General features: G+C 49.7%; 1 protein-coding gene and 1 pseudogene across 2 annotated transcripts; one reads left to right on the top strand and one right to left on the bottom strand.

The window, feature by feature from the left end:
- Positions 1–2,853: 2,853 nt before the first annotated feature.
- LOC100275777 (uncharacterized) lies at positions 2,854–3,445 on the bottom strand (annotated as a pseudogene). The gene has a single exon (NR_156735.1). The product of NR_156735.1 is annotated as an uncharacterized protein (transcript).
- An 8,152-nt stretch (positions 3,446–11,597) lies between these two features.
- Positions 11,598–12,367, top strand: LOC103627123 (uncharacterized). The gene has a single exon (XM_008647441.4). It carries the CDS (start codon positions 11,728–11,730, stop codon positions 12,193–12,195), a length of 468 nt encoding a protein of 155 aa, XP_008645663.1. The 5' UTR covers positions 11,598–11,727; the 3' UTR covers positions 12,196–12,367.
- The last annotated feature ends 10,575 nt before the right edge of the window (positions 12,368–22,942 follow it).

The following is a 22,942-nucleotide window of genomic DNA, read 5'->3' as shown; positions in this document are numbered from 1 at the left end:
ATTTCGAAATGAAATTTGAAATTCATTTTGAATTTAGAGCGAGTTTGAGAAAATTCCAAGATTTGAATTTTTGGGATGCTACAACTAGCTGACAACCCTTTTCTTGATTCTTCTATCTTCTTTTTGGGCTTTTTTAGTCTTGTGTATTGGACTTATGTTGAGTATTTATGAGTTTTATATGTGTCTTTTAGGTCTTATTTTGAGGTGTTACATCCTTAGTGCCTTAGTACAATCCACTTCACATCATGTGAACTATAAAACAAAAACACATGCAAAACATTAGTTCACTAGTTATGTTGATCATCAACACCAAAATCACTTAGTCAAATAGGCTAAGGTAAATTTTCCTTACAATCTCACTCATTTTTGGTGATTGATGACAAAACAATCAACGCAAACAAATATCAAATAACAAAATAAAGTATGCAGTCTACTTGCTATGGATGCATTTGCATAGATAAAATGTACGAGATATCAATTTGACAGATATGTGGTCATTTAGAATTTAAATTCCTGCATACGCAACTAGTCTCTAATATGTGATTATGGACTTAACCTCCCCCTAACTCCATAATCCACATTCATCCTATCTTGGATCGAAACCAATCATAAGCAACCACTTGAAAGATCATAAACCAATTGAAAGGTCATAAAATTTTTAAAATGGTGGTTTTGGGTATTTTGATAACTTTGGTTTGCTTTGGGCTACAAAATTCCCCCCTTTGAAATGAAACACCAAAAAGGAAGACATATTAAAGCATATAGAAAGCAATAAAATACTTGCCCTCTTAAAAAGGATTTATCCCCCTAAAAGAAAATTCTCCCCATTTGGAAAAGCAATATCCCCTTTTGAGAAAAAAATATATGCTCCACCTGTCCAAAAACTTTCTTCCTAAGGAAAAACATAATAATTTCATGAACAAGACATGATTGAATAGACTAACTCCCCCTTGATCTATGCATAAGTAAATGGTAAAGGATATTCTAGTGATACTAAATGAAGAATTTAAAAACTTATGCAAATGTGGCAACATGGGGCATAAGATGTGAAATGACATAGTCTATTCAAATGGAGAAGACATGTAAATGATACCAATCGTGGAATGAAATCACTTGTAGATTTACAGTGGAAGCTTATTGTCTATCTCCAGGGACTCAATTTTCCTTCAATTAGACTACTACACACACAATAGGCTTTGAAAAGGGTGTTAGTCTCTAAGACTCAGATTATAGAGTAACTTCCCTCTAAAAGTGTGCATACAAGTTTTAAATACTTGTATGAGGCATGCACTTTGACTTTTGAGATCAAGTAGGGGCAAATTATCTATAGTCCAAACTTAAGCACATATAGATCAAAATATTACTAATTCAGAGATATAAAATGAAAGGTGCAATCAAGTATCATTTATCTAGGAGTTTAATTAAGCTATGTACCTTGCTTGACTAAACATTTCCAACCATGTAGGTTTGCTCAACTAGTATGAAATTGAGACAGAGCATTCCTACCATATGATATAACTGGTATGCATGCATTTAAAACTAAATAATAATTGAAATGACATGGATATGAAAAGTATAACAATTGAAAGAAACTACTAGGCATGAATGGTATACTAGATACAAGAATAGATATGCATATCTAAAAACAATAAATTGCAATAAATCTAGTTACCTTAGTCATGGGTGGGGAATTTGGGTCCATAATGTTCACTAATCCACTTGGCAATAGTCTAGACCCGATATAATGTATCCCATGATATACATCCCATTTCGCCAAGTCTCCAAATTCCCTAAACTCTTTCAGACTTCTCACTTCCCTCTTGAAACTCAAACTTCCCAGATTCGTTTGGCTCCCTTTACCTTGTTGGCTTGTGAAAGAGAAATATGCTCGATAGTCATTTCTACCTGTTTTGGTGATTAAATGTCCAACACACCACCTTGGACTAACTAGTTTGATATGAGTACGAGTACATGTTTGCTTGGATGCAAATTGATGGAACTAAGTTCAAATGAGAAAACTAGAGGTTAAAAATGCAACTTTGGGTAAAACAATATAAACTTGAGGTTCGAGTGTTTAAATAAGTTACACATATATTATACTATGATTCTAGCACTTGCTTTTGGTCTCTAACCTTTTGTGTAGCAAAAGGTGCATTTTGGACTTGGTTTTTGCCATATTGCAAATCCTGGAGAAACTATGTCAAAAAGGTGAGTTCCCACACTTAGTTAATTAGATTATGTGCTAACTATGTTTATCGTAGGAAAGTAGAAAAGCTCTCGAGAACAACCGAAAAAGATTGAAGCTCACAACTATTTTATAAATAGATTTTATAAATATTTCAAATATATAAACCATAGTAACACGGACAACCGTCTAGTACTAGTTTATATGCCTACTAGCCAAGTGCATTATTGTCTAGTACTAGTTTATATGCCTACTAGCCAAGTGCGTTATTATGATTTTCATTTGTGCTTAAGCACAGAATGTAAACACAAAGATATGTGTCTCTAGGTGGACATAAATGTGAGTTTAAACCTAACAATCATGACTCGAAGAATGATTTTAGCATTTTTACAATTTCAAATGGGACAGGCGGGACACTAGCCCCCTACCGCTTCAAGTATCTGTATCAATTTAATTTAGCCTCTCGTGATAATTTTTCTGGCTCCCTGCCTCCCCTCCCTGACCTGATGTGAGGGGCACGACTATTGAAAATGGAACGGATGGAAGGAGTACGTAATGCTAGCATACACGGTGATGAGGAATTTCGTCGCATTGCAAACTCTGAAAGTCGAACTCAATCACAAGAAAGGATAGACACAAGCAAGCCGAACACATGGTAACACTGATCGTTTTGGCAACAAATGACTATTCTGTACAGATTAATCACACGGAAAGAGTATAAGAAAACAACTTGTGCAGTGTATGGAGATGTAGCACACAGACACATGCATCTCCATCTCCAATTCTCCATACAATACAAGGTTGGAAGACGAACGAATGAAGTTTGGTGCAGGGGAACTCTGAAGAGGCTGAGGCCGGCGGGAAGCAGAAGCGCACAAAAGCCTTCCTTCCTGTGAGGTCTGCCCGCGCCGGAGCAGATCAAAATCTAGTGAAGCGCGTAGGTGGCGACGAGGGCGGCCACCATGAGCAGGTAGGCGATGCCCCTGTCGACGGCCTGCCGGTCAATCCCGCGCCGCCCCCGCGCGGCGGCCGTCGCCGCAACCGTCTCCTCCATGGCCGACGACGACTTGCCAGCTGCGGCCATGATTTTGACGCTGAAGCAAGAGGAAACCGAGTCTGGTGGAGCAGCGATTCTCCTGCGATTATGGTGTTGCTAGATGGGAGAACTTGCTACAACGGTGGCATGGAGCAGTGTGTGTATGTGTATATATATACGCACACACACGCCTTTGTGCACGGAAAAAGGGCCGGCGATGGAAGGAAGGAAGGAAGGAAGACTAGCTCGACGGGTCGTTACGAACTAGCCGCCTCGTTTGATCGGTCGGGGTGAGAGCAGGCCAAAGCGGGTGGGTGGATTTGGCTTTTCCTGCGGCTGGAGGGACCGGGAAGAAGAGTCTTGGAAGCTGGAACCTGGATGGAAGGTCGGCGACGGGCGGCGCGGGGCGGCAGAGGAGAGGAACGTGTGGAATGGAATGGAAGGATGAGCGCGTCGGAAACGCTTCTGGAAGCGAATGACGAAAGCGAGGACGGATGGCCGCGTGGTTGTCGCTGTGAAGCGAAAGCGGAGGCGTGTGCGCCGCGTGCCTGCCCCGCTGGTCTCTGGCAGCTGTCCGTGCTCTCCCGCGGGTCGCCCGATACGGAGCACTGAGGCCCACGGAGTAGGCCCAGCGGGAGCAATCGCCTCACCTGGAGTGAATGGGCCGGGACATCTCTCTGGCAGTTCCTGCGCGGGCCGTGCTCGCCGCAGGTAGGCCCGAGCAGCCCCTTTTGACTACTGGTTCGCATATGTGATCTGTGTTGACTTGTCGACCGAACGAACTGTTGCGGTCCATCAAAATTGGAAATGCCAAGTTCGTGACACAAATCGAGTGATGTGGCACAGTGGCAGGCAGGAGCAGAGCGACGGTGAATTGCACTGGCCAACGTTCGAGCCGCCAACTACCCCGTTCTTCCACCTGTACATGTGTACCGACACCGCCCGCCAGCCAGCAACGCCGCACGGTCGCACCACGCACTTGACCCGGCTCCCTGTGCGACGTAGCTTGTAGCTGTTAAAGTGTAGTGCTCATCAGTAGAGAGAGAGAAAATGACAGAACCATAACTTTATTGCAGAGACTCATGTATATATACTAGAGTACACAGGGTCCCAAAAGGTGTGACCCTTGGGCAATAACTGCCATCGGTTGATCACATGTGAATGTTTTGTAACACTCCCCCTTGATCAACCCAAATCCATTTGATCATCTGCAAGCTGTCATCCAATATTTGATCTCCTCAAAAACCCTGTGGGAAAAATAAGGAGTATACAATATCCTTTATCCAATATTTGATCTCCTCAAAAACCCTGTGGGAAAAATAAGGAGTATACAATATCCTTTGGATAATGAGAATAATCTCACTTAGTTTCCAAAAGAAAAATATGCTTGTAATCATCATGCATAAAAACCCCTGTGGGGAAAATCAATGATGAAGCATATAGCTTAGTTGATATTACCTCGTTAAAAACTTTGGATGAGAAAACCTTAACAAGGCAAAACTCATACAAAGAAAAGAGTGTAATATGATGGTATAAAACAGGTCGAATATCACAGAGAATTACTCCCCCTGATTCTTGCAAGCACTTAAGTCTTCTCATACCAATCACCTCAACACATTTCTGAAAACGTTGAGTATGGTAGAGATTTTGTGAATAGATCAGCAAGATTATCACAAGACTTTATTTGCAAGATGTTAATATTTCCATTTTCCTGTTTCCATCTGAACAACACAAGCTCAATTATCCTTATGGATAATGGTCAGTGGTTCAATTGAACCACAATACGACATTGTTCTCTAATGGACCTCTAGCCCAAAGAACAATAATATGTCTATAGTCATCATTTCAAAAACCCCCGTGGGAAAAATAAATGATGAGGCATATAACTCAGGCTAATATTTCTCCAAAATAATCTTGCCAGAAAATCTGAGAAATTAACATATCAGCCGAGTCTCCTTAAAAACCCAACGGGAAAAATAAGGAGAGTAGTCATACTCTATTGTTGACCCATTTGAACTCTAGGGATATAAACTCATATCCTAGTTCAAATACAACAATAACTATGTCATAATGTATCATCCTTGAAAACCTCTACGGGAAAAATAGATGATACAACATAGACCTTGTGTTGATGTTGTCTCGTTAAAAACTTTGAATGAGAAACCCAAACAGGGGGAAAAACTCATGCAAAGAAAAGAGTACAACATGATGTAAAAACAAGTTCTTCTGATCAAGAGGAAACTCCCCCTGATCTTTACGAATCACTAAGTCATCTCATACCTGCTCTCAAACACATCAAAAATGTGGAGTAAGGTAGAGACTTAGTTCGTAACTTGTTTTTCATCTAAACAACACAAAGTAATATTATCTCCATAGATAATAATAAGGTCAATGATATAAAATCATGACCACCACATACCCTCAGTATGTAGTATATCATTCTGTACAATCCCACGAAGTGTACTATAGAATGATTACTGTAAGTGACCATTAATCTTTGTTGATCAACATTTATCAAACAGTAGGTCCAACTTACTGGAAGTATGTCATTGATCTTGTACCTGGGGATCTTCTATAGATATCCAAGATCAGTATATCCAAACATAAGGAGAGCATGAGTACATCTGGAGATCATAACTCGATCTCATGTGCTGTTAGCTAGCAAATCATTGCAAAGCAATATCCGGCCGGATGCTCTTGCAAGATACAATAGCACATCTCATGATCGGAAAGAATCAAATAAGAATGATTCTCTCATATTGAATTTTTTCAATATATGTTGGATATAGACAGTTTTGTATCCAAGATACTCAAGATAGTTTACTTTGAATTGAAAATCTCTTTCAATTCATATCCTCTATCTCGAACTCCGTCGATAAGTAATGTATGTTTAAAATATGCTGCACATATTTACACTGAACATACCATTCTTTGTGTATCCTTTCAGAAGGAAGGATTCACTAGGTCAAATGTACCATATTTGACCAGGATGCTCTAAGTCACAAAGACTTTCCAAGCATTGCAAATTTGTGATTGGTGATTATGTATTTGGAATCCTTCAAAACTCCATAAATATCATAATCCAGTGACCACATATGCACATGTTGTCACTACATCTATCAACTGCACAGATAGATGATTTACTGCCCTTTGTATTGTATCAGAATTTTACTACTCACGGTAGAAGAGAATTTATAGCATTAAAATAATGCTTGGGTTTGCGTATAAACCCAGTTGCTACTAGCCATGCTTTCTCACCACCTCATTGTTTTCAATTCCATGAAAACTTGTATCCACAGTAAGATACCTTGAAGTGAAAATAAGTTAACACTTCTTTTCGGTGAGCAAGGCTATCTCTGCAATATTGTATCACCCAATAAGATCCAATCTGAGCATACTCGTGCTCTGCTATGGCCATAGTCTTTTGGATCACTTGGAGTGCATATACAATTTGCTGAGATGTATGTGTCGACACATGTAGCTTTTAAATAACACAATTCTCCAGTTGACATAAAGTCATTTTTATGTACCCTTATGATTCCTCGTGAAATCCCAAAACGAGAATCAAGGGCTTCCGATAACCTAGCCTCATCAGTGCGCACTGAGCTAGGTTGTGAATGTCTTCCATTCACAGGATAATCAATATCCTTTAGGTGTCTACCAACACTAGGTTGGTTACCAACGAATAGATGGTCTGCATTTACTATCTCAGAAGGCATAGCCTTCAGCTGCTTGCAAGCATCTTAATCCCAATTTGTGACCATACTTCTCCCCCTCTTATTTACAACAATGTTGCAATAGGGAGTTTAGTGGTGTTCCATTTAACCACTCTTTCTGGCACTTCCACATAGGATTAATTTGAGTGACACCTCGTAGTAAATGCACATGACAGTTAATTTGCAACTTCTTGCAAATCATTCGAACTCAAAGGTTCAGTTTTAGTACGTGATCCTGAGCCTGAATGCTTACTGCATTCATTATAATTTCCTGGCATTCTTTTTTGGTACTTGAAATCTCCCCCTAATGCCTGGAAAAGCTCATGATTCAAGCAAGCGTACGGGCCATAAATAGATTCTCATGAAGAGATTCTAAAACTTAATGATCGACGGAGAATGAATTCTCACATAGATCCCCAGTTTTTTTGTGTGCCCATATATGTACGCTGCGGTGGTGAGATTGGGAACATACCCAATGTACGCATGGGAAATATTTCACGGATTCCCACGTACTAAAAACCATAGGGGAACTTGTACATACAGTACATGCAGTTAATCACAAGTCAGGAGCGTGCAAAATTCCTGACTCCAACCATAACCAGTTGGAAATGACAATTCATTGTTGATGGTCATTAATGATCTGAAATTTTTCGAATCTATCACAGATTCATCATATCCTTTATGGATATCATTTTGAATACCAAGACAAACAATCATCATTGTAAGCACATTTGGTAAATTCAGTAGTGTGGAGGCTAATGTGCTCAAGCTTGAGACATTATTACTTAATGGTCATGTGTTGTCCGAAGGACACACTTCAAGTCATCATATAGATGCACCAAATAACCATATAAAGCCTTCAATGTCCATATCATCTATGTAATGGACCACACTCGTTCCTTTGAAACAATTCAAAGAACTTAACCAATTCAGATCAGATTTTAAGATAAGAGGGACTTAAAATCTCATTCCCAATGATACTCATCAAGTATCCATCTTATGGAAAAAACATGACCAATAGAATTGTCCATAACTTTTCATTTCATCCAACAATGGAATGACCAATTCAGTCTTACCCGCATGGTAAGTAACATCACATGAAAAGTTTAACAAATGCAACACATTGTACGAGAGGATGTATATAGAATACAATCCATAAGAAATGTTTCCGAGAAACACATGCAATATCTATCACTATCACTTTGTGTTTCCACATGATAGAAATTTTATGGATATCTCTATAATTTGGTAAGATCAAATTAGGATATATCAACACATCCTTGATACTTCCATTATCAAAAGGGGACTAGATATTAACATATCATGATATCGCGCGAAGCGATTGTCAAAATATTCTTTCCTCTTTCCAAAGGAATATGAGAATATTTTGTTTCCCCACTTATAGAGTTTGTGGCACAATTCTCCACATTGCATGTTTCTTCCTCAATTGGAAGAATCCCTGTACAAGTTTGCACAACTCAAATCAATGAGTCTTCAACTCCCTTGAAGAGTTCGTTCAACTCTAATTGATGAGTTTGTTTAACTCAAATTCATATGAGTTTTTACACTCAAATCACATGAGTGTGTTCAACTCACATCACATGAGTTGAACCTATCACAACATCAATTATGAGATTATACCAAATCTCATGCATCATTTATATAGTACTCAATAGCAAATCATCTAACAAAGTGGTCTTCTCTTAGAAAAAGAAGTGTTGTTACATGATTAGTCCAAATCATGATTTACACAACTAACCACTGTTATCATGTCAGATGGAAGATTGAAGTACACTTCATATCTTAGCTTTCATGAGTAGTATGCATCTATTGGGATTCCATATACATGATTAGATGCTTAGGCATACAACACTATATCACATATAGTGTAATGACAAAAGAGTTTGTCATACTCATTTCTCTTCCCTTTTTAATGTGCTTATATATTTGCTTTCAAACAAAATATATGAATACAAAGTGTTAGTCTACAACTTAATGTAGACACATACTCATAAGTCCACATGTCTTATGATTTTCTTTGCTATTCATTTTGGGCTTGCACATCAAGCCACAAAAGCACATTAGTTCTTTTCATAAGAACCATAAGAGAATGGGAGCATCACATTTCCTCCAAAATGAAGAGGTGAATTCCCATATCATGCAAAAATGAAATGAACATATCCAATGAACATTAAGGGTAATTTAGCCCATTAGGCGAGTTCATCAAACTCTATTAAATTATTATCCTTCAAATGGCTTAACCATTTTAGTTTGCTGTTGCAACTTTGCCACAAAATATATTATATCTTTATATGTTGGAGAATTCTAGGTGTCACATAAAGTGTACCACAGATTTTTGAAAATTGGTGTACACAACGTAGATAATCTCCATGTAATGAAACAATGGAGTAGATCTCTCAGTAGTGGGCAAAACATTTGCCGCCTGAAAGCATGGTCTCTGGGCTGATATATTCAAGGAACATACCGCAGCCAGTGCTTAGGACTCCACTACCATGTGCTTGACCAAATTTTCAAAAACAAAATGGTAATCACCATAATGGTGAATAACCAACATCACATCTCCAACATATCTACTTGGGTGAACACATAGGTAATCATCATAACCATATGATGTAGACCTCTTACTGATGGGCAAATAACTTTTTGCTGTCTAAAAGCTTGGTCTCAGGGCAAATAAATTCCAAGAACTTATTGCAGCCAAAGCCTAGATCTCCATCATGTGTTGAATAATCCCAAGTTCAAGATATGTATCATATTTTGCAAGAATTCATCATTTAAAGAATTCTTGTAGCAGTCAGCATGACTGCAGCGTCCAGCCTGGCTCCATAGCCCGCGACGCCTGCGTGGTCCGTGATCTTTTTGGATAGCACATATAGGTAATCATCTCGAAAGATGTAGACCTCATAGTGATAGGCATTTCAAATGCGGCCTAAAGCACGGTCTCTGGGCTACTAAACTCTATAAAGAATTTAGCGCAGCCAGTGCTTAGGACTCCATCACCCTATGCTTTTCCAAAAAAAATGCAACCTTGTTTTGCATGAGGACCGTTAAGTTTCGACTTAATTATGTGCTATGTTTTCTATGCAAACATAAAAGAATGCAAAAATAAAAGCAAGTCAAAAAACTTGTGAATTATAAATATAAATAAAATATAATTCACTAACATGTCTGCATTTTTCATAATAAAACAGACAAGTGTGTACAGTTACATATGTCGTGAGTAGTCTAAATATTTAAATTTAGATACTCAACATTGTTGAATAATAGTAATTGAATTAACACACATGTCCTCTCACTATAATTGCAGAAACTAAGAGACAAAAATAATAAATTTTATAGATCCAAAATGGACTATAATGTCCAACCATGCCAAGACGGCCCATGAGGCCCATCTTAGCGAAGCCATAAGGGGCTGGCAGTTAGGGTTGAACCCTAACCGGCCACCCCATCACAGGCGGCGGCGGCGGCCAGTCGGCTCGGTGGCCAGGCGCGGCAAGAGCCCAGGCGCGGCAGCAGCCGGCCCCGGTGCGCGACCTCCCCCGGCGCGCGGGTGCGCGGCCCCGGCAGCGCGAGGGTGCGCGGCGCGGGCGAGCCCCCCGGCGATGGGCGGGCGCGGCGCAGCACCTCGGTGCGCGCGACCCCGGCTGTCCGGCATCGATGCACGGGTGCGCGGCCTAGGCAGTGCGAGGGGCGCGACCCCGGCAGCACGCCTGCCCGACGGCGCGGCAGCCCTGCCGCAGGAGCACGAGGCGTGGCCCCGGCACAAGCGTAGCCCCTTGGCGGCGCGCGGCTCCCCGGGCGCGTGCGGGTCCCGCGGCCCCGGCGGCGAGCGCGCGGGCGCGGCCCTCGGCGGCGCGGGAGCAACGGCCCCGACTGCCCAGCGCGGTGCGGCCATGGCCCGCCGGTGGGCGGCCCCGGGGCGGTGCAGGCGCGTTCTCAGGCCCCGGCTAGGCACAGCCTTAGCGCTAGCAGCCCCTGCGCGGGCGCACCGGCCAGGCATGGCCCTGGCGAGGGAATCCCCTGCACAGGCGCGCGGCCAGGCAGCCCTTTGCGTGGGCACGTGCAAACAACCCTTGTGCGCGTGGGTGCGGTGGCCTCCGACGCTCAGTCGTGCAGGCACAGCTCCGGCCATGCGGGCACGGAGGCCAGCCCCCGGCGGCCCGTGGGCGAGAAGGCCATGGCCAAAAACTACCAATCGAGGACAAAAAAAATCTAAGCAACGTTGCCTGAGCAACGTAAGAATGCAGATCAATTTTTTTTATGTGCATTTCTGTCGCTAGATACTCACAGACAGTCGCATCGAAGTCCAAGCACATGATAAATCCAAGTTCATGCCAGAGTTCTGCGTCGGAAGAATCATCGTCCGCCGACGTCTACTTCTTCGTTTCCCTTTCTCGCATATCGATCTCGTGAGCAGTGCTGATAACGTGTTAAAGTGTAGTGCTCAGTAGAGAGAGAGAAAATGACAGAACCATAACTTTATTGCAGAGACTCATATATATATACTAGAGTACACAGGGTCCCAAAAGGTGTGACCCTTGGGCAATAACTGCCATCGGTTGATCACATGTGAATGTTTTGTAACAGTAGCTACACGCCTACACTAGCCTATGCCGTATGCCCGTATCCCCTCGTGAATCACCGCGACCGCACGTCCGCACCGCTGTCACATCCACAGACCACAGAGCTGCAGGCTGCAGCTGCCTGGAATCCCCTCGAACCAACCAACCGTCCCTGCCACCGCGCCGCCGTGCTAGACCTGCTGCTGAATGCTGATGATGTCCACCACCCCGGAAGCGTCCCGCGGCGCCGCCTCAAGCCCGTACATGCCCGTCGCAGCACACGAGCTCAGGAGGCAGATGTCCATGCCGCCCGCCCTCGCGGCCACCTTCGCGTCATGCGGCTCCGGAGGCGGCGGCCACGGATGGCCAAGAAACCTAGCGGGGGGCGGCGGCAACGGCGAGCTCGGCTGGCGCGCGCCCCGGCCAGCAGCAGGCGGCGTGGGGGCGGTGGTCCGCGCGCTGTGGGCGTGGATCGCTAGGGGCAGGAGGAAGGTGGTCATCAGCCGGACCGGATCGTCGGTGAAGGAGCAGCAGTACGGGCACGAGGAGTACGCGCAGAACTTCGACGAGGGCGGCGCGGCGAGGGAGCCCGAGAACCTGTCGCGCTCCTTCTCCGCGCGGTACGCAAGGCAAGCGGCGCCGTGGGACGGGGCTCGCCGTCGCCGGCGTGGATGAAATCAGCTGTTTTCACCAGTACACAGAAGGCTTCTGGTTCAATGCGCATCTTGAAGCCAGGCGCCTAGTACTGGCCACCTAGGATTCATGTTTCAGATGCTATAGTACGAAGGAATATAATATAGAGGAAGAAGGGATGCGAATGAATCTAAATACCACTCTTTATTTCTAAGCCATATTTTAGTATTTTTTGAATTTTTATTTCTTGGATTTCAAACTATTTACAACAGATGCAAGCAATGATTAGCTGCAACAACTAATGTGCAATCAGATCTTATATATAAGCGTGAAAGCGATATTACTGATCTGTTAGATTATGATCCAACTATGTATTACATTTAACACTTAAACACTTCCACCACCAGCTCGTGTAAATTTATAGAAAACCATATAACAAATCACGATTATGTCTATAGTTAGATCATGATCTAATAGATAAGAGGTTCACTTGCACACATGCACATAATATCTGATTGTATATTAATTGTTACCACGACTAGTTAAGGAGGCACATGTATGTATCTATCAAAAATTTCTCTTTAGGACTAGTTTGGAGACCCTTTTTTTCTAAGGGATTTTTATTTCCCAAGAGAATTTAATTCATTATCTCTTGGGAAAATATGAATCCCTTAAAAAAATAGTGTTTTCAAACTAGCCCTTAAAGAAGTCGGTCGGTACGGTATACCGGCCACCTCGGATCGGTACTAACTGAAGCGACCATTTGGAGCCAACCACGTTGAATCGACCGATCAGTACTAACTGAACTGTTCAATGTACGGGTCAGTAACGACCAACATCAGCTACAACACGATTAGTACCAACCCGATCATCCAATGTATCGGTCGATATTGGCAGTCCATAATGACTAGGGATGGAAATAGGATGGAAAAATCCCGTACCAACGGACGCCGTATACCGTAACAATCTATAGTACGTCGAATCCGCAAAAAAAATACAGGAGCATGAAAATTCCTGGGGGGAAATGGCTGCAACGGGAACAAAAACAGTTGGTTCCCTACCGTATTTAATGATCATGTATATCTACGGACCGTTTTTTATATGAAATTAAGCTCATCAAGCATCTAAGCTCACCAACCACTTGTCTATCCACAAGCCTCATGCAAATGATCTGGACTTTTTGTGAACTGTAGACTGTTGCACTTTGTAAAATTTTGGGGTTCTTTATATCCCATTTGATTGTTTGTGATCAAAGTCGATACATATTTTATGGTTGTTATGTTTGAACTTATGAACTATTGTTCCCTCCCACAATGGATTGTTAGTTATTAGTTATGAACTTTTTTGTGGGTGTAATGTTTTACCTTATGAAATTGTTTTTGGATTGTGCTACTGCTATTGGTTTTGGTTGCAGCGACTAGCGATGTACTCAAGGTGTTGTCATGTAGTTGTGACGCTATATAATATATTATATTTTTTTTGTAAGATTATGTTGTATCTGCTACGTTAAGTTGAACATTTGAATTGGTTAGATATGTGTCGGTATTCTCTATTTTAATTATTGGTTCCCGATCATTTCCAATGTGTTCCCTATCGACTATACTGTTTAGAGCATCTCCAAGAGACTGGTCAAATAATGACTCGTTAAACAAAATTTTGGCTACTCAATAGCAAAATAACTCTCCAACGGACTAGCCATTTGACTTGCCAAGCTATTCGACTCTCCAAATTGGTTCACTCACTAGCCAAACTTGGCTAGCCACTCTGACTAGCCAAACTAGATACATCGTCTGTTGGAGTGAGATGCTAGATATAGGGTGCAATTTTTATGAAAACATAAATAGAAAGTCAAATATAGAGCTAAATATGAAGAGGCTCTTGGAGATGCTCTTAATGTCATCCCTTTCGTTTTCCCGACCGACGATACCGTTATTGTTTCCGATTTCAGATTAAATTGTGGATTTAAAAGTGGTTGGAGAGAGTTTCCCTACTGTTTTCATCCATTTTATCTCTAGGAAAGACTCACACGGGTACAACACGGTTGGTACCGGTCAGACCTACCAATTGATAGACCCACAAATCGACCGACCAATCCACGTCACCAGCTGGTACCCTAACATGTTGGAACCAACCTCGTGTGACTAGGGGCGAAGCCAGGCCTGGTCAGCTGACCCCGGTATCTTTTTGAATATCTAATAGAAAAATAGTGTTAATAACAAACGTTCTATAATAAAGATCTAGTGATGACCCCAATAAAATATTTGCTAGCTTCGCTACTACTCGTGACATTGTATGATTGAAAAGTGCATGCTACCGTGGTCGATAACAACATCACATAATTTACATCCATTTCGTTCCAATAATTAACTTTTGTTCAAAAACTTCATCAGTTCACGTTGTCGGGGACCATAATTAGGGGTACCCTCAAGACTCCTAAATCTCAGCTGGTAATCCCCATCAGCACAAATCTGCAAAGGCCTGATGGGTGCGACTAAGTCAAGGATCGGTCCATTCGAGGGACGCAATCACGCCTCGCCCGAGCCCAGCCTCGGGCAAGGGCAGCCGACCCCGGAGGATCTACGTCTCGCCCGAGGCCCCCCTCCAGCAACGGACACACCTTCGTCTCGCCCAAGGCCCAGTCTTCACCAAGAAGCAACCTTGGCCAAATCGCCACGCCAACCGACCAAATCGCATGGGCATTTAATGCAAAGGTGGCCTAACACCTTTATCCTGACGCGCGCCCTCCAGTCGACAGAGCCGAAGTGACCGCAGTCACTTCGCCGCTCCACTGACCGGTCTAACAAGAGGACAGCGCCGACTGCGCCGCACCGACTGCTGAGCCACTCGACAGAGTGAGGCTGACAGCAGCCAGGCCCGGCCTCAGGCGCCATAGGAAACTCCGCTTCGCCCGACCCCAGGGCTCGGACTCGGGCTCAGCCCCGGAAGACGACGAACTCCGCTTCGCCCGACCCCAGGGCTCGGACTCGGGCTCAGCCCCGGAAGACGACGAACTCCGCTTCGCCCGACCCCAGGGCTCGGACTCGGGCTCAGCCACGGAAGACGACGAACTCCGCTTCGCCCGACCCCAGGGCTCGGACTCGGGCTCAGCCACGGAAGACGACGAACTCCGCTTCGCCCGACCCCAGGGCTCGGACTCGGGCTCAGCCCCGGAAGACGACGAACTCCGCTTCGCCCGACCCCAGGGCTCGGACTCGGGCTCAGCCCCGGAAGACGACGAACTCCGCTTTGCCCGACCCCAGGGCTCGGACTCGGGCTCAGCCCCGGAAGACGACGAACTCCGCTTCGCCCGACCCCAGGGCTCGGACTCGGGCTCAGCCCCTGAAGACGACAAACTCCGCTTCGCCCGACCCCAGGGCTCGGACTCGGGCTCAGCCCTGGAAGACGACGAACTCCGCTTCGCCCGACCCCAGGGCTCGGACTCGGGCTCAGCCCTGGAAGACGACGAACTCCGCTTCGCCCGACCCCAGGGCTCGGACTCGGGCTCAGCCCCAGAAGACGACGAACTCCACTTCGCCCGACCCCAGGGCTCGGACTCGGGCTCAGCCCCTGAAGACGACGAACTCCGCTTCGCCCGACCCCAGGGCTCGGACTCGGGCTCAGCCCCAGAAGACGACGAACTCCGCTTCGCCCGACCCCAGGGCTCGGACTCGGGCTCAGCCCCGGAAGACGACGAACTCCGCTTCGCCCGACCCCAGGGCTCGGACTCGGGCTCAGCCCCGGAAGACGACGAACTCCGCTTCGCCCGACCCCAGGGCTCGGACTCAGGCTCAGCCCTGAAGACGACGAACTCCGCTTCGCCCGACCCAAGGGCTCGGACTCAGCCCTGGCCTCAGCCGACGGTCTCCGCTTCGCCCGACCCAGGGGCTCGGACTCGACCTCGGCCTCGGAAGACAGACTCGACCTCGACCTCGGAGGAGCCTCCACATCGCCCAACCCAGGGCACGGACCGACCACGTCAACAGGAGGCGCCATCATTACCCTACCCCAAGCTGACTCAGGCTACGGGGAACAAGACCGGCGTCCCATCTGGCTCGCTCCACCAGACAAGTAATGATGGCGCCCCGCACGCTCTATGACGACGGCGGCTCTCAGCCCCCTTACGGAAGCAAGAGGACGTCAGCAAGGACTCGACAGCCCCGACAGCTGTCCTTCCGCCAGGCTCCAGCGCTCCTCCGACGGCCACGACACCACACGAACCGGGTGCCAAAACCTCTCCGGCTGCCACGATGGCATGTACTTAGGGCGCTAGCTCTCCTCCGCTAGACACGTTAGCACACTGCTACACCCCCCATTGTACACCTGGATCCTCTCCTTGCGCCTATAAAAGGAAGGACCAGGGCCCTCTTACAGGGGGTTGGCCGCGCGGGGAAGGACGGGACGGCGCTCGCGTGAGGCCGCTCGCTCCCTCCCGCGTGGACGCTTGTAACCCCCTACTGCAAGCGCACCCGACCTGAGCGCGGGACAAACACGAAGGCCGCGGGATTCCGCCTCTCACGCCCGTCTCCCTCCGGCTGCCTCCCCCCTTCGCGCTCCGTCTCGCGCCGACCCATCTAGGCTGGGGCACGCGGCGACAATTTACTCGTCGGTCCAGGGACCCCCGGGTTTCGAAACGCCTACAGTTGGCGCGCCAGGTAGGGGCCTGCTGCGTGTTGACGAACAGCTTCCCGTCAAGCTCCAGATGGGCAGTCTCCAGCAACCTTTCCAGCCCGGTACGGTGCTCCGTTTCGGGAGTCTTGAGTTCATGTCCCTCGACGGCAGCTATGACATGATACTCCTTCCTCCGCCGTGCGACAGCGACAATGGCGGCCGACAGCCCGCCCGCCGACGGCGGAATCGATGACGTCTTCCCCGCGTGGTGGAAGAACAACATTCGAGCTCACCCCGTCCCCTCCCCCGCCGACGGAGGAGGAGGCGGGGCAACCAAGGCCAAACAGGAGGCGACACCTCGTCAGCTGTCGAGCGAGCCAACGGCGCCGGCGCCCCAACGGGGGGCACGTCGGGCATCGACCTCGCATCTGAGACGAAGACGAGCGCCGTCTCCCCGCAACACGCCAATCCCAAGGAAACAGACGACGCCAGCACGCTCGCGAAGGACTTGTTGGGCGTCACCTTCGTGCCTGAGACGACGGTGCAATCAGTCCCTGACGTGACTTCGTCACCGCCCGTCAACCAAGAGGTACCAACCGATTCCCATCTCACGCCTTTTGGATTCAGCCTCGACCCGCCAAGCGACTTCGCTTTGGTGGGCGCTCTCGTAGATGCGAGTCCAAACCCTCTGGGGTACCGTATGCGGTCACCCTGGGACCGGCTGACGGATGTCTCGACCTACGGGCCCTCGGGGTCCGAGGAAGATGACGAGCCCGACTTCTGTTGGGATTTCTCCGGACTTGGTAACCCCAGTGCCATGCGGGACTTTATGACCGCGTGTGACTACTGCCTTTCCGACTGTTCCGACGGTAGCCGCAGCCTCGGCGACGAGGACTGCGGCCCAAGTCATGAATGTTTCCACGTCGATCTAGGGGGTCCCTCCAAAGGCAACCATCTTGGTATGCCGGAGAACGGTGATCTCCCTAGGCCTATGCCTCGCGTTGACATCCTACGAGAGCTAGCTGTGGTCCCTGTTCCGGCGGGGGGTCATGACCCACAGCTCGAGCCAATCCGCGGGGTGCAGGCCAGGCTCGACGAGGGAGCAGGAACACTTGAGCCGATCCGCTGGGACGTCGGGCAGGAATGGGCGGGCCAACCTCCGGCCGGAGAAGTGCGTCATCTACCCCAGGGTATCCAACACCGCATCGCCGACGATGTCAGGGTGAGGCCGCCACCCACTTCTAGTGGAGTCGGCCAGAACCTGGCTGCAGCGACAATGCTTCTCCGCGCGATGCCAGAGCCATCAACCACCGAGGGGCAGCGAATTCAGGGAGAGCTCAAGAATCTCCTGGAGGACGCCACGGTCCGACGGGCCGAAAGCTCCGCCTCCCGAAGGCAGGGGTACCCCTCAGAACATCGCGCCGCGACTTTCCGATTCATGCGGGAAGCCTCGGTCCACACCGGGCGCACGCGCAACACAGCGCCTGCGGCCCCGGGTCGCCTCGGCAACAAGCAATATCACCGCAACCGTCGGGCCCACCTCGACGAGAGGGTGCGCCGAGGCTACCACCCCAGGCGTGGGGGACGCTACAACAGCGGGGAGGATCGGAGTCCCTCGCCCGAGCCACCCGGTCCGCAGGCTTTCAGCCGCGCCATACGACGGAAGCCGTTCCCGACCCGGTTCCGAACCCCGACTACTATCACAAAGTACTCGGGGGAGACGAGACCGGAACTGTGGCTCGCGGACTACCGGCTGGCCTGCCAACTGGGTGGAACGGACAATGACAACCTCATCATCCGCAACCTCCCCCTGTTCCTCTCTGACACCGCTCGCGCCTGGTTGGAGCACCTGCCTCCGGGGCAGATCTCCAACTGGGACGACCTGGTCCAAGCCTTCGCCGGCAATTTCCAGGGCACGTACGTGCGCCCTGGAAACTCCTGGGACCTCCGAAGCTGCCGACAGCAGCCGAGAGAGTCTCTTCGGGACTACATCCGGCTATTCTCGAAGCAGCGCACCGAGCTGCCCAACATCACCGATTCAGATGTCATCGGCGCGTTCCTCGCCGGCACCACCTGCCGCGACCTGGTGAGCAAGCTGGGTCGCAAGACCCCCACCAGGGTGAGCGAGCTGATGGACATCGCCACCAAATTCGCCTCTGGCCAGGAGGCGGTTGAGGCTATCTTCCGGAAGGACAAGCAGCCCCAAGGCCGCCCACCGGAAGATGCCCCCGAGGCGTCAACTCAGCGCGGCGCCAAGAAGAAAGGCAAGAAGAAGTCGCAAGCGAAACGCGACGCCGCGATGCGGACCTTGTCGCCGCCGCCGAGTACAAGAACCCTCAGAAACCCCCCGGAGGTGCCAACCTCTTCGACAAGATGCTCAAGGAGCCGTGCCCCTATCATCAGGGGCCCGTCAAGCACACCCTTGAGGAGTGCGGCATGCTTCGGCGCCATTTTCACAAGGCCGGGCCACCCGCGGAGGGTGGCAGGGCTTGCGACGACGATAAGAAGGAAGATCACCAGGCAGGAGAGTTCCCCGAGGTCCGTGACTGCTTCATGATCTACAGTGGGCAAGCGGCGAACGCCTCGGCTCGACACCGCAAGCAAGAGCGTCGGGAGGTCTGTTCGGTAAAGGTGGCAGCGCCAGTCTACCTAGACTGGTCCGACAAGCCCATCACCTTCGACCAAGCCGACCACCCCGACCGCGTGCCGAGCCCGGGGAAATACCCGCTCGTTGTTGACCCTGTCATCGGTGACGTCAGGCTCACCAAGGTTCTCATGGACGAAGGCAGCAGCCTCAACATCATCAACGCCGAGACCCTCGGGCTCCTGCGTGTTGATCTGTCCTCGGTCCGGGCAGGCGTTGCGCCTTTCCACGGGATCATCCCCGGGAAGCGCGTCCAGCCCCTCGGACAACTCGATCTTCCCGTCTGCTTTGGGACGCCCTCCAACTTCCGAAGGGAGACCCTCACGTTCGAGGTGGTCGGGTTCCGAGGAACCTACCACGCAGTACTGGGGAGGCCATGCTACGCGAAGTTCATGGCCGTCCCCAACTACACCTACCTCAAGCTCAAGATGCCGGGCCCCAACGGGGTCATCACCGTCGGCCCCACGTACCGACACGCGTTCGAATGCGACGTGGAGTGCGTGGAGTACGCCGAGGCCCTCGCCGCCGACCTGGAGAGCCTCTCTAAGGAGGCGCCAGACGTGAAGCGCCATGCCGGCAACTTCGAGCCAGCGGAGACGGTTAAGTCCGTACCCCTCGACCCCAGCAGCGACGCCTCGAAGCAGATCCGGATCAGCTCCGAGCTCGGTCCCAAATAGGAAGCAGTGCTCGTCGACTTTCTCCGCACGAACGCCAACGTTTTCGCGTGGAGTCCCTCGGACATGCCCGGCATACCGAGGGATGTCGCCGAGCACTCGCTGGATATCCAAGCTGGAGCCCGACCCGTGAAGCAGCCTCTGCGCCGATTCGACGAAGAAAAGCGTAGAGCCATAGGCGAGGAAATCCACAAGCTAATGGCGGCAGGGTTCATCAAAGAGGCATTCCATCCCGAATGGCTTGCCAACCCTGTGCTTGTGAGAAAGAAAGGAGGGAAATGGCGGATGTGTGTAGACTACACTGGTCTAAACAAAGCATGTCCGAAGGTTCCCTACCCTCTGCCTCGCATCGACCAAATCGTGGATTCCACTGCTGGGTGCGAAACCCTGTCTTTCCTCGATGCCTACTCAGGGTATCACCAAATCAGGATGAAAGAGTCCGACCAGCTCGCGACTTCTTTCATCACACCCTTCGGCATGTACTGCTATGTCACCATGCCGTTCGGCTTGAGGAATGCGGGTGCAACGTACCAATGGTGCATGAACCACGTGTTCGGCAAACACATTGGCCAAACGGTCGAGGCCTACGTCGATGACATCGTAGTCAAGACGAGGAAAGCCTCCGACCTCCTTTCCGACCTTGAAGTGACATTTCGATGTCTCAAGGCGAAAGGCGTGAAGCTCAATCCCGATAAGTGTGTCTTCGGGGTTCCCCGAGGCATGCTCTTGGGGTTCATCGTCTCCGAGCGGGGCATCAAGGCCAACCCGGAGAAGATCGCGGCCATCACCAGCATGGGGCCCATCAAGGACTTGAAAGGCGTACAGAGAGTCACGGGATGCCTTGCGGCTCTGAGCCGCTTCATCTCGCGCCTCGGCGAAAGAGGCCTGCCTCTGTACCGCCTCTTAAGGAAGGTCGAGTGCTTCACTTGGACCCCTGAGGCCGAGGAAGCCCTCGGGAACCTGAAGGCGCTCCTCACGAACGCGCCCATCTTGGTGCCTCCCGCTGCCTGAGAAGCCCTCTTGATCTACGTCGCCGCGACCACTCAGGTGGTTAGCGCCGCGATTGTGGTTGAGAGACGAGAAGAGGGGCATGCATTGCCCGTCCAGAGGCCAGTCTACTTCATCAGCGAGGTACTGTCCGAGACCAAGATCCGCTACCCACAAGTTCAAAAGCTGCTATACGCGATGATCCTGACGCGGCGGAAGTTGCGACACTACTTCGAGTCTCATCCGATAACTGTGGTGTCATCCTTCCCCCTGGGGGAGATCATCCAATGCCGAGAGGCCTCGGGTAGAATTGCAAAGTGGGCGGTGGAAATCATGGGCGAAACGATCTCGTTCGCCCCTCGAAAGGCCATCAAGTCCCAGGTCTTGGCGGACTTCGTGGTTGAATGGGTCGACACCCAGCTCCCAACAGTTCCGATCCAACCGGAACTCTGGACCATGTTCTTCGACGGGTCGCTGATGAAGACAGGAGCAGGCGTAGGCCTGCTCTTCATCTCGCCCCTCGGAAAGCACCTACGCTACGTGCTACGCCTCCATTTACCGGCATCCAACAATGTGGCTGAGTATGAGGCTCTGGTCAACGGTTTGCAAATCGCCATCGAGCTAGGGGTCCGACGCCTCGACGCTCGCGGTGACTCGCAACTCGTCATCGACCAAGTCATGAAGAACTCGCACTGCCGCGACCCGAAGATGGAAGCCTACTGCGATGAGGTTCGGCGCCTGGAAGACAAGTTCTATGGGCTCGAGCTCAACCACATCGCCCGACGCTACAACGAGACTGCGGACGAGCTGGCTAAAATAGCCTCGGGGCGAACAACGGTTCCCCCGGACGTCTTCTCCTGAGACCTGCATCAACCTTCCGTCAAGGCCAACGGCACGCCCGAGCCCGAGAAGGTCTCGGCCGAGCCTGAGGCACCCTCGGCTCAGTCCGAGGTACCCTCGGCTCAGTCCGAGGTACCCTCGGCTCAGCCCGAGGCACCCTCGGCCCAACCCGAGGCACCCTCGGCTCAGCCTGAGGCACCCTCGGCCTAGCCCGAGGCACCCTCGGTTCGGCCCAAGGTACCCTCGGCCACCGAGGGTGAGGCACTGCGCATCGAGGAGGAGCGGAGCGGGGTCACGCCTAATCGAAACTGGCAGACCCCGTACCTGCAATATCTCCACCGAGGAGAGCTACCCCTTGACCGAGCCGAAGCTCGGCGGTTGGCGCGGCGCACCAAGTAGTTTGTCTTGCTAGGGAACGGGAAGGAACTCTACCACCGCAGCCCCTCAGGCATCCTCCAGCGATGCATTTCCATCGCCGAAGGCCAGGAACTCCTACAAGAGATACACTCGGGGGCTTGCGGCCATCACGCAGCACCTCGAGCCCTTGTTGGAAACGCCTTCCGACAAGGTTTCTATTGGCCGACGGCGGTGGCCGACGCCACTAGAATTGTTCGCACCTGCGAAGGGTGTCAGTTCTACGCAAGGCAGATCCACCTGCCCGCTCAGGCCTTGCAGACGATACCCATCACCTGGCCTTTTGCTGTGTGGGGTCTGGACCTCGTCGGCCCCTTGCAGAAGGCACCCGAGGGCTATACGCACCTGTTGGTCGCCATCGACAAATTCTCCAAGTGGATCGAGGTCCGACCCCTAAACAACATCAGGTCCGAACAGGCGGTGGCGTTCTTCACCAACATCATCCATCGCTTTGGGGTATCAAACTCCATCATCACCGACAACGGCACCCAGTTCACCGGCAGAAAGTTCCTGGACTTCTACGAGGATTACCACATCCGGGTGGACTGGGCCGCCGTGGCTCACCCCATGACGAATGGGCAAGTAGAGCGTGCCAACGACATGATTCTACAAGGACTCAAGC

The sequence above is a fragment of the Zea mays genome, chromosome 5, assembly GCF_902167145.1.
Source record: "Zea mays cultivar B73 chromosome 5, Zm-B73-REFERENCE-NAM-5.0, whole genome shotgun sequence".
NCBI lineage: Eukaryota > Viridiplantae > Streptophyta > Magnoliopsida > Poales > Poaceae > Zea > Zea mays.
This window is presented reverse-complemented; position numbering and strand designations above follow the sequence as displayed.

Bases quoted from the DNA above. Each gene is read 5' to 3' on its own strand.
- LOC103627123 (XM_008647441.4), top strand. From the start codon at position 11,728: ATGCTGATGATGTCCACCACCCCGGAAGCGTCCCGCGGCGCCGCCTCA.